This window comes from Macaca nemestrina, chromosome 9 (assembly GCF_043159975.1).
Source record: "Macaca nemestrina isolate mMacNem1 chromosome 9, mMacNem.hap1, whole genome shotgun sequence".
Classification (NCBI taxonomy): Eukaryota; Metazoa; Chordata; class Mammalia; order Primates; family Cercopithecidae; genus Macaca; species Macaca nemestrina.
Window position 1 is genome coordinate 61695182 of NC_092133.1, and position 13354 is coordinate 61708535.

Here is a 13354-nt window from a genome sequence, read left to right on the forward strand (position 1 = left end):
AAGGTAACTCTTCCATCCAACTACAAAGTTCATGGATAGGTAAGACATTATTTGGACAACAGGTTTTAAAATTTGATTATGTGTGGAATCTCCATTTTGAGAACTTTGGAATTCTCTAGTAATGTTGAAACACCCACCTTCTATGAACCAACATTTCCACTCTTAGTTATCTACACTACAGAGAAACTCATACACATATGCAAGAAAAAAATTTCTGATTGTAGAAAATTGAAAAAAACTTGTGTTCATCATATACACACACACGCACATTATATATACTATATACATAGCTATATAGTGTGTATATATAGTTTAGTGTGTATATATAGAGAGAAAGAGCGTGTGGATATGCAGTGTGTATACACATATAGTGTGTTTATAGTGTGTGTATATATAGTTCACACACTATATACACAATATATGTATATATATTACACACACACATGCTGAGAGAGACATTACCAATTTCCTCCAGGAATGAATTTACCTCTAGATGAGGCATATACAGGATTAAGGTAAAATACAAAGGGATTTTATAAATGTTCAATTATACAGATGTTCTGGGGGAGGCACAGGTTGAGTCTTTGGGAAGCAAACATTGATTCAGAATTTAGTGTGCAGGATATTTATTAAAGAGTGTCCTTGAGATAGACAGCTGTTGAAGGGAAGGGAAGGAAGCGGAGGAGTGCAAAGGGAAAAGTTAAAATGCAATGCAAGCCCAAAGGCAGTCTCAGCTGACCTTATGGGAGGATCTCTGTTGCTAACAAGGTCCATCAGGTTGGCTATTTATAGCCCAACCTGAAGTAGTCATTGGATACTGGCTATTCCAGAAGGGCCTTCCTTGCAGAGAATGGGTAACTAGAAGCTGAGGCAATTCATGAAGGGGCTGACAGCTGAAAACTCTCTCAGTGGACAACTTCTGGTAACAGCTGGCTCAATAAATTCTTCCTTTGAAAGAGAACTACGCTCAATTCAATAAACCAAGTCAAAGACAAATGAATAATAAAACTAGGAATAAATATTTGCAAAGAATATGGCTCACTAAGGGCACATTTCCTTAGTACATAAAGATCTCTTACCGCTCATGAGAAAAAAAAATAAATCAAATGATCTAATAAATACAAAAATGAGCAGAGAACATAAACAGGCTACTCACTGCCACAATAAACACACATGGACATGTGCAAAAATAGGTAAATGACCATTAACAAAATGATATAATGATAAATCTCTGAAGGAAAAAGGACAACTTAAAACTATAATTAATTAAAAATCTTTGTTTAACAATTAAAAAGATATACTCTGTTAGCAAAAATATGGGAAGTATCACAGTTGTATATTGACATATATTGTTTAAAATGTATGAAGAACAATTTAGCACTACATACCATTTTATTAAGTTTATATTCTTGACCAAGAAATTTTCCTTCTAAAAATATATCCAGCAAATATAGTCACATGTATGCATAGGAAATATTCATCTGATCAAATTTCATAGTGTAAAACAGAAAACAAATAACAAAAATATCTAATAATATGGAACCTATTAAATAAATTACCCTAGAGCCACACAGTGGAACAACATGCAATCATTTAAAAATAATATATCTCTTTTAAAAGTATAAAAAATTAGAAGAGACACTTTTAGTGAAGAAAGAATAATAGTAAACACTGTATATAATGAACCATTTTTGTAAGAAAAAGTTGTCTCTATGTAAATACTCATTCCTCTCTCTCTCTCACACACACACACACACACACACACATACATGGACACTTTATACTTGTTTCTTCACAGAATCTCAAACCTCATTGGAAGAATACATCATAGAGAGGTAATGCTGATTTGAGGATAAGGATTAAGAACTCAAGGTAAGAAATAATCAATTTACTTTCAAAATTTGATGTCTAATTATTTTCCCTCTGAAAAATTAAAATCTAATTATTTTTCCTCTGAATTTTAAAATAATTTTAAATTATTCTTAGGTTTTCCAGTGATAACAAATAAAACTGTGTGAAAGACATATACCAAAATCCAAATGCCTTCCTTAATATGTTAGTGAGATTTTTAGTTGCCTTTTTTTTTTTGCAATGAATATGTTATTTCGATAAACAAGAATACAGTTATAAAAATAAATGATCATATTTTCCAAATTTAAATTATTAGAAATTATACAGTTTGAGGTATTAAGGAAGTAATATGGAAGTTTTGCCTGTGTTTCATGTTTCTTCAAATTTTACTTCAAAGCACATTTTCTATATTTGATTTGACAATTTTCTTCATGAAAATTAATAGAAATTTTATAAACTACAGATGCCTAAAAAGAAGAAAAATTCAAAGCTTTTATAATACCCGCCAATAGGAAATGACCAAAGCAATCATATTTTTCTTGGTAGTATCTTTTGATGTGCATTTGCATGGGTGTGTTTTTTATAAACAAAACAGGGTTATATTCATTTTAAAGTTTCTTTATTGCAAGTAATCCATCATAAATATTTTAATGTTTTAATATTTTATAATCTGTTCAAAATATAACCTACATTTATGTTTCTATTTTGTTAAAATGATATTTTTGTTTAATTTGGTTTATTTTTGAAAAATCAAATATTTTGTCTTTTGTATTAAGCTGTTCATATTTAAGGGGATGTTAATTATTTTACATGCTTCAAAAGAATGTACTTCGACTATTTAATGACAATTTCTTGCAAAGAGAATCTTAAGGAATAAGATACGATAGTTACATCTCAAGTAATGGCCTAGCAAATTCAGTTCAACCTTAGCAATCACACACGAAAAAAAACACAATATGAAAGTGCAAGAAGGTAAACAACTCTTCTATGGAATCTACAATGAAAACTACTAGGTAACAAACCCTTGTAATATTTGAAGGTAGACCAACAAAAGCACTTCAAAACAGTTTGAACTCATATTCAGTAAAATGATTTCATCTCTGAAAATGAGCAGGCATACAGAAGAGTTTGGGGACTTGGTTTGCATTGCATGGGATGTGCTGATCCACTGCCATGAAAAGCTTTTGGGCATGTATTCTAGACATTAAATTATGGTAATTGAAATGGGAAAATGTCTGTAGCCTTTCTCAATGTGTTTGGGTTAGTTGCACATGAACATCTGCTTTCCCTTTATAACCCGAGACTGGAGAATAGCATCAATTTGCAGGCATTAACAACTTCTGCTCACAAAACAGCAGACAACTCTCTGTTGGAACACCACACCATATAGTCTGCTCAGGGAACAGTCTCTAAGCACTTACACCAGTATCAAGTCAATAAATGTACTTGCTAAAAAGAAAAGACATCAGTGTTCAGCCATTTTGTGTGAATAATTCTTTCTTCCTCTTTTCCCTTCTCCCATCCTTCAGTAGATGGAAAAGTTCATGTTTGTGCCATTTTAAATCACGATTGATAAGTTATTAAAACTATAATGTTTACACTATATTGATATGACTCAGAGTTCTCACAACCTATTCACTCTACTCCCTAGAGAAAACCATGGTATTGTTTCAGATCCTTTCTCTGTATAAATTATAAAGTATTATTTCTGTAACTAGCTTTTCCCATTCATATTATTGATATAGGTGTGATAAATGCAAGCATAGTAAGTATATCATGTCAAAAATCCATATGATTTCATTTAGGTATATAAAGTAATTATGTAATTGTTCTTCTGTAGAAAACTTTTTGCTAATGTAAATGATATTCCAAATATTAAGGACAAAATAATTTCAGTTTTATAAAAAATATTTGAAGAGAAGAAAGAGAGGGAACTCTTTCCACCTTATGTTAGGAAGTCAGAATAAACATGACAATGATATCAAAAGATGAAAATGTAAAGGCCAATCTTTGTCAAAAACACATAAGCAAAAATCCATAACATCATCACTTTTTTTCAACATTGTACCAAATTGGGCAATAGAATAAATAAAGAGAAAGAAATAAAAGAATAAAAATTGGTAAAGTTAACTCTTGTGCTAATGTCCAAATGAATCTGCAAGAAACTCTTAGAATCATGAGTGGATTTGGCAAATTCACTGGAAAAACAATTATTATGCAAAAATCAATTTTACTTCGATACACCAGCAACATAAAATTTGAATAACCATTTTTAGTTTTATCAAAAATACACAGGTTTTAGGAATAAATCCAGTGGATGATGTGAAAACTACAAAACACTGTTGAAGAAAATGAAGAGTCCAAATAAATGTAGAGACATATGCTGTTAATGAATGAGAACTTCATATTTTAAATGTCACTTCACTCTAAATTTATTTTTTGATTCAATATATCCCCAACAAAATTGTAGCAGTTCTTTTTTTAATTGTTAAATGGTGAGTTGATTCTAAAATATATAGAAAAAGAATGGGCAACAAATAGTAAAAAAATACATTTTCCTCCATTCCTCTTGAAGTTCACAGGGCACTATCCTGTGTCTGATCAATTCTTGCCTTGGTCTAAGCAGGAGAAGTCAGAAGTGGAGGCAGGTCCACCCCAGCCTCTTCATGCTCTCAGTACCTATGCTTGGCTTGCATCCAGAGGGGCACCTTCTTTTTCTCACTAGTTTTCCTGAAAATATTGTGTGCTCTGGTTTCTTCTTCCATCAGATCTCATAGCACAATACCTTTGAAAGAGTACTTGTAGTTATTCTTCTAATTTTAAGTATTCAAGGTTATAGATTTGTTAGACAAAAGATAATTTTCTCTTTGTTTAGAGATACAGGATCAAAAGGGCCAGCTGTAATGTGTAGCTTGAATTTTGATCCAATTCTCCTTTGTTGTAGTTTTCTTTTTAGAAACTCTTCACAATGAAAATATGATGGATGTAGTATATGTACAATCTTAACAAATAATATCCTAAAACAAGAGGGTTGTTGGGTATTCAAATTAGTGAAATCTTAAACTTTTTGTTTGTCAAAGGAAATCTAAGGACACAAACAACATGTTATTGGGTATGTTTGAAGTGATGCATATCAACAATTTCATGAGTTGTCTTCAGCTTCAATTCTACATTTATCAATGCTGTTGACTTCTTTAGAAGTCCCTCTAGACTCACCAAGAAACTGGCAGAATCTCCAGCTAATTTGGAATAGAAATGCTATGTGATGAATTAATCTAGGTATTCAGCTTCTGATATGAGGACTCACAGCTCAGTTAAAATATTTTTCCTGAGTCCCATAAATCAGAAATCCATTTGCAAAGAAGTGGCTTGCAGTTCCCATTAATAATTTTCTGAGGGTATCAAAATATACAGTTTTTCTTCATCAGTTTATCAACCACTTTATTTTGCAGGCATCATTTTTATACACGTATTACTTATGAATCCAATAGCTCTTTTTCTTTAAAATATCCTGACTAATAATAGAATTAAAATTATGAAGTGCATAGTGGCAGGGATATATTTATCTGTGAAGAGTGATGTTCTTAGAGACTTAGATACAGTGCTTAAATTGGAGAATATTACCAATATGTCTCCTATAGAAAAGATAACTCAGAATAACATATTAAAGGGTATTGGAAGTCCTAGCCAGAGCAATTAGGCAAGAGAAATAAATAATGGGTATCCAAATAGGAAGAAAAGAAGTCAAATTAGTTTTACAGATGACATCATCCTATAGCTAGAAAACTCCATAGTCTTGACCTCAAAGCTCCTTAAGCTGATAAACAACTTTAGCAAAATCTCAGAATACAAAATTAATAGCATTCCTATACACCAACAATAGTCAAGTGACAGCCAAATCAGGAACATAATCCCATTCACAATTGCCACAAAAGAAATAAAATACCTAGGAATACAACTAACCAGGGAGGTGAAAGACTTCTACATAGAGAACTACAAAACACTGCTCAAAAGAATCAGAGATGACACAAACAAATGGAAAAGCATTCTATTATCATGAATAGGAAGAATCAATATTGCTAAAATGACTATACTGCCCAAAGCAATTTGTAGATTCAATGCTATTCCTATCAAACTACCAATGGTACTTATCGCAGAACTAGAAAATAAAACTATTTTAAAATTCATGTTGAACCAAAAGAGACCTCAAATACCCAAGGCAGTCATAAGCAAAACCAACAGAGCTGGAGGTATCATGCTACCCTACATCAAACTATACTACAGGACTATAGTAACCAAAACAACATGGTACTGCTACAGAAACAGACACATAGACCAATGAAAGATAATAGGAAGCCAAGAAATAAAACCACACATCTACAACTATCTGATCTTTGACAAAACTGACAAAAAAAAAATAGCAATAAAGAAAGGAAACTCATTTCAATAAACGGTGCTGGGATAAGTGGCCAGCCATATACAGAAGATTGAAACCGAACCACTTCCTGACACCATATACAAAAATTAACTCAAGATGGATTAAAGAGTTAAATGTAAAACTCAAAACTATGAAAACCCTGGAAGACAACCTAGTAGAAATGGGAAAAGATTTCATGACAAAGACACCAAAAGCAATCACAACAAAAGCAAAAATTAACAAATTAAACAGCTTCTGCACAGCAAAAGAAACTATCAACAGAGTAAGCAGACAACCTACAGAATGGGTGATAATTTTTGCACACTATGCATCTGACAAAGGTCTAGTATCCAGAATCTATAAGAAACTTAAACAAATTTACAAGAAAAAAACAAATAATCCCATTAAAAAGTGAACAAAGGATCCTTTGCAAAAGAAGACATACATGTGGCCAACAATCATATGAAAAAAAGCTCAACATCACTGATCATTAAAGAAATACAAATCAAAACTACGAGATACCATCTCACATTAGTAAGAATGGTTGTTATTAAAAAGTCAAGGCCAGGTGCAGTGACTCACACCTGTAATCCCAGCACTTCAGGAGGCTGAGGCGGGTGGATCATGAGGTCAGGATATCGAGACTATCCTGGCTAACACGGTGAAACCCTGTCTCTACTAAAAATCTCGAAAATTTAGCCAGGTGTGGCAGGCACCTGCAGTCCCAGCTACTCGGGAGGCTGAGGCAGGAGAACGGCCTGAACCCAGGAGGCAGAGCTTGCACTGAGCCAAGATCACGCCATTGCACTCCAGCCTGGGTGACAGAGTGAGATTGTGTCTCAAAAAAAAAAAAAAAGGCAAAAATAACAGATGCTAGTGAGGTTGTTGAGAGAAAGGAATCCTTATTCACTGTTGGTGGGAGTGCAAATTAGTTTAACCATTGTGGAAGGAAGTGTGGCAATTCCTCAAAGACCTAGATACAGAACTACTATTTGACCCAGCAAGCCCATTATTGGGTATCTACCTAAAGGAATATAAATCATTCTAACATAAAGACACATGCACATGTATGATCACTGCAGCACTATTCACAATGGCAAAGACGGGGATTAAACCAAAATGCTAGTCAATGGTAGACTGGATAAAGAAAATGTGGTACACATACATGATGGAATACTCTGCATCCAAAAAAAGAATGAGATCATGTCCTTTGCAGGGACATGGGTCTAGTTGGAGGCCATTATCCTTAGTAAACTAACACAGGAACAGAAAACCAAATGCTGCATGTTCTCACTTATGAATGGAAGCTAAAGGATGAGTACACATGGCCATAGAGGGAAACAATAGATACTGGGGCCTATCGGAGGGTACAGGGTGGGAGGAGGGAGAAAATCAGGAAAAATAACTAATGAGTGCTAGGCCTAATACCTGGGTGATTAAATAATCTGTGCAACAAACCCCCATGACACAAATTTACCTATGTAACAAACCTGCACATGTACCCCTGAACTTAAAATAAAAATTGGGCTGGGCACAGTGGCTCAGGTCTGTAATCCCAGCACTTTGGGAGGTCGAGGTTTGTGGATCACTTGAGGTCAGGAGTTGGAGAGACTAGCCTGGCCAACATAACTGTCTCTACTAAAAACACAAAAATTAGCCAACCATGGTGGCAGGTGCCTGTAGTCACAGCTACTTGGGAGGCTGACTCAGGACAATCGCTTGAACCCGGAAGGCAGAGGTTGCAGTCAGTTGAGATTGTGCCACTGCACACTCCAGCCTGGGCAACAGAGCAAGGCCCTGTCCAAAAAAAAAAAAGAGAAGAAAACAAAAGAATAAAGAAACATATATATACATGAGTTTAATATATAACATATATGTGTTATATATGTTTAATATATATTAAACATATATAAATATATATTAAACATATATAATGTATGTTGTATATTATATATTATAAAATATGATAAACATATCTATATGTTTAACTGTATATGTTAAAAATAAAGAAAAATGAGGAAAAAAGACAAAAATAAGTACAACAAAAAAGAGGAGTGTTCTGACTAGACAGTAAAAATTTTGAAAGGAAAAGACAAAAGGAAAATATTTTCAAAATAACGTTTTAAATGTATGAAGGCATAAAAGAATTGAAGAAAATATCTCATTGTTCTACATGACTAAATATAATTTACTTTCACTTTCATGATCAAATTTATGATCACTTTTCTAAACAATTGTTTGTTTCACTTCATATCTGATTGACAAGTGTTTTCCCTTTTGCTAAATTAAAACAAACATGCATTTCTGCCTCATTTGATGGGTTTGGGAGAAAGAGAGACTTTTTATTAGTTTCACTTTTTATTTGTTTTTTTAAATCACAGAGGTGTTGGGATTTTAGCTTATGCTGAATAGCATGCTATTTAATGCTATCTTACAGTCATGAATGGATTTACAATGATTTTTCTGATAATGCCAATTTTGCAGACATGTTATGACCCAGAATTAAAGTTTATCTCTTTTGTTTTCAAATTTACTTTCCTTTTAAATAAAAAAAAACATGATTATCAACAGGTTTTATGTATTATTAATGGCTTAAAAATAGGGAATATTTTGGTCTTATAATGCATCCATTATTCATCCTACATTATTTCACTTACTCTTGAGCAAAGAAGGATGTGACCTTAAATTTTAAAGTAACAGCTGACTTGTTTGTCTAAAGCAAGTATCAAAGTCAACTGTCATTCCTTAGCTATAAGTTTAAAAGTTACTAACTTGTTTTTACGTTTAGAAAAGTCCCCAAAGTTTTTTATTTTCAACTTTGTATACTTAACAGATTTTGTCAGAAGAGTAAGTGCAGTTTACGATAGAAAGGTAACATGACAAATCCAAGAACTTTTGATGTACATTACTAACTGTAAATGTATATAACATGACTGACAATCTTGGTTAAGTTAATGTGAAATAGCTTTACAATTTCAATTTGCATTAGCCTAGTGATGATTTAGAATTTAACACCATTCACATAGTGTTTACTAAATACATACATGCAACATACACAGATTAAAAATATTACACAATATTTTAAGTTTTCAAATGTCCTCAAATAGTAAATATTATATAAAACTTAAGTTTCTTATAAAACTTTAAGAAGTTTGTATAGACACAAATATAGTTGATAGCATTATGAAGTTGGTATAAGACATTTACTGTTAGTAAGACATTTACTCTTTTGGACATCAGTGAACTTGTATAAAATTGTACATTTCAGGGATGCTTCAGTGACTCAGTTTGGTGACAGTCTCTCCCTCAACTTCTGTTCTCTCACTCTCAGAGTAAAGGTGTCTCTTGTTAGGTTGACACCTCTCTCTCCCCTGTGTTTGTGCTTATATATAATATTCTCTAACATCAATGGATCGTTGTTTCTTCAGATTTTCCTTTTTTTCTCTGCATTCTAACCAGTCCTCTGCAACTTGGCTCTTTCTGTAAAGATTACGACTATGCTAAAATGCAAACTTCTTTCATATTATACTTATAATTATTTTACTGCCTTGAATATGATTCCTCCAAAGCTATGCACCTGTCTCTCCTCTTTCTTTCTGTTGATAATTGCCATTTATTTCTTAATCTTAAGTTTGAAGAATCTACCCCTGAATGCTCATTATATGAATTGCAGCTATCAAATGTAATGAATACTTTAGTTCTAATGTTGCTTCACCACATCCCCCCACAAAACATACCTAATCAGGTCCCAACTCCAATCCTACCTCTATAAAACCATGTCATATCAATTTTTGTTGATGTCTTTGTATTGCGCCTACATGGCTAGGATGAACTGTGTTTCTCAGAATTCCCATTGTTGTATATTCCTTCCAATGGATCACAGGAGAGATTTTAGAGATTAGAAGGCAAAAGTGAACCACAACCTTTTATTTTTCTAATGCTAAGAAAGGTCTAATACTAGGAAACAACAGAAGGTGTTGTAGCTCATGTATATTTTCATTTACCTGCTGGCTTGGGACACTAGATAACCTACTTTCTTCCAGATCTTTCTTCAACTTCTCCAAGTCCTGGGTAAGGACTTACTTAGATTCATGAGAAAAAGCACCAGTTTCTCTTGACACCATCATTGAAGTTAGAAGCAGTAAGACACTTAAACAAGTTCCAGTCTGTCCTCGTGGGTTCAAGCCCACATTCATAAGTTCTAGTTTCTACTCATTCTCTCCTATTTCATATCCATCTTCCTTTCTGTCTGACCTCAGATGTCAAGCTCCAGGATCAGATGAGAAGACAGCAGCCTTTCACCAACTCTTTAGCCAATGTCCACAGTTGTACCAGGACAGATCCTTTTAATAAATTATGTAAGTATATCTATCTGTGTCTCATCAATTTTTATCTATCTATCATACACCTATCTTTTTACCTATCTATCTTTTATAATCGTTTTCTTTGATGATCTTGCCTGGACTGATAGAGTCCCCTAATCTTTCCTTTTTTTTCTTTTCTGACTTTGATCATTACAATCTCCTGACTGGTGTTTCTGCCTCCAGTCTTGCACCTCTCCAAGCATTTCCCCCAGCTATAAAAGTTAATTTAACGTTATCAAATTTATTTGTGTTATTTTCCAAAGTAAAACCCTGTTGTGGCTCTCAGTCACTTTCACTGCACACCACAAAACACAGATATGATCTCCAAGGCATTATGAGTTCTGGAATTTTAAAAAATCTCTCCACTGTTATTTTTCACTACAACCCCATCACCTATGAGCATTAGGTACACACTTTAGTTCAGCTATGCCTACATACTTTAAATTCTTTAGACCTCCTTTGCTTTCATTCAAGCTCCTTCCTTACTTATGTATTCACGATGAATATGTAACCATCTTCATGACTTATGTCAAGAAATATCCCTCCTGGTGATCCTTTCAGGTGAATAAAAGCTACTCCTGTATCAGTCATTTAATCCTGAATGATTATTGTTTATGTAAAGTCTTCCAATGATAAAAGTATAATTTACCAACTTTACTGATCCTTTACCTTTGTGCTGTGGCCCCTTAATGCACTAATAGTATTGGGGAGAGTGTGGTGGGGATTTAATTTTGGATCAACTTGGATGGTAACCTTAGTCAGCCAATGCAGTATGAAAAATATGTTGAACTCCACTCTGGGTCTCTTTATGCCTGATAAACTTGTCACAAGGATCTTTTGCTCTCCTGTGCATTTCAGTGCCTGTGGACAGCCTTTCTGACTCTTAATATTTAGTATATATAGACTGCTTTATCCACTTTTTAGCTTCCTCTTCCTATTCTGGCAAATATATGACAAACCCTCTTTAGTGATTTCAAAGTGTATTTTGTTTTTTGTTTGGTTTTGTTTCGTTTTCATTTACTTTCTTGACCCTTACTCTGGATTTGTGTCTCTCAGGTGTCATTCTGTATACTCGGCAGAGCTCTACTAAATTTGATTACGTCAAACATGCAAAAAGAACCAATGATAACTGATGCCTCTGTTCTACAACTCCTCAGAACATGGGACCTAATAATCTCAGATGATATTAGATTATATCACATTATAATTATAATTATAATCACAAACTAGCCCCACATAAAGCTGTGGGAGTCTAATATTGCATAACAGAGCTGATGTTTGGGATAAATGGAATTCTCTTCTCATCAGAGGCATCAACTATGACGGGAGCAGTGAAGGTGAAGAAGGATCGATTTAATGAGGACCGTTAGAATTCTAGCCCTAATTAACATTAGAATTAGCAACTTTTTCTCACACTACACCATGCACAATTTCAAATAGAAAAGTAGTGCCTAGTGAAACAGTGGAGCCTCGTGTTAAAACATGAGGGTCTGAGCCAGAGGGTCTGAGCCAGAGGGTCTGCTTTTGATTTCTGCCTTAACTACTTACCAGCTGTGTGACTTTGGGCAAGTGTCTCTCTTCCCTCAGTTTAAAATTCTGCTGCTATTTCTCATAGGGTTGTAGTGAGAAATTCAATGAGTTTAATGGCAACCTTAGAATTCTTCAGGCAATGAAATATTAGCAATGGGAAGAATGAAAAGCCCCTGACATGGAGATCCCTTGATTTGTCATTTGAAAACAGGGAGTCTAACAGATGATTTCACATCTTTCCTTTGTTTCTTTCTTTCTTTACTCCTCCCTCTCCCTCCTTTTCATTCTTAATCAGACATTGCTCTGCTTTTCATGCTCAGAAATGTTACAAAGAATAATCCATTATTGCAGACTCTTATATGGAACCCTGAAAATGGGGCAAACCAAGTATTTATTTATTGCAGTAGGTTCACTTTGACACATCCACAATGGAGAGATGTAAGAGAGCTGCTTGTTTGAGAATTGTTTTGTTTTCTCTCGTTTCTTGTGGTCCTTTATCTTTTGACATTTCCACCTTCCCCACATTGTTCTTCTTCCTCATAGCCCTGATCCATGTGCAGGCATTTCGTTCTAAACAGCTTCCCTTTAAACTTTTTTTGCAGGTATTGAGGTATGAAGAGCTTCTCAGAGAGAAAAATGAGTGTAATGAATGCAGGAAAGGTGGTCTCCGTCGACTAGGAATAACCTACTGCAAAAGGAAGCATTCCTAATGTTGAGACTTCTTAGCACAGTCTTTTAGCTCTATTTGTCATTATGCCAAAAAAGTTTCCATTTTCTGTGTGTTTCCAAAAGCCTTTATTGTGATTTTATTTGGCTCAGAGTTTCAGAGTATAAAACTTCCTTCACATTGGAGATAATAGTTATCCTGCCCCATCAGGTTTTATTTTTAATTTTTTTGATTTCAGTTTCTAGATTTTTGTTTTTTGTTTTGTTTTGGTTTTGCCTTTGTGGCAAAGGAAGAAAAGAGAAAGAAATTTTTATTCTCTCTAGGAAGGAATTTTGTTCACAGTAGACATGACAATGAGGGTTCAAAGGCAGGGAATTCCCACACTCTGTCAATATGAGGGGCACCTGTGACTCCTAGAGCTTAGAACAGGACTTTGAACAAAGTAAGTGTTAAATAAGTAATCATTTGACAGCTGAATGGAGTGTGTGTTCATGAGACACTACTGATGGTGGCAGCAAAGTCAGA

The 13354-nt window shown here is 34.1% G+C and overlaps 1 protein-coding gene across 1 annotated transcript in view; it reads right to left on the reverse strand.

The window, feature by feature from the left end:
- Positions 1–4276: 4276 nt before the first annotated feature.
- Positions 4277–13354, reverse strand: part of LOC139356062 (transmembrane protein 78-like) — a 206279-nt gene continuing 197201 nt past the window's right edge. Inside the window, exon 5 of the mRNA XM_071068858.1 lies at positions 4277–4636. Within this exon, the coding sequence (XP_070924959.1) occupies positions 4616–4636 (21 nt within the window). The 3' untranslated portion in view covers positions 4277–4615. The remainder of the gene's footprint in view (positions 4637–13354) is intronic.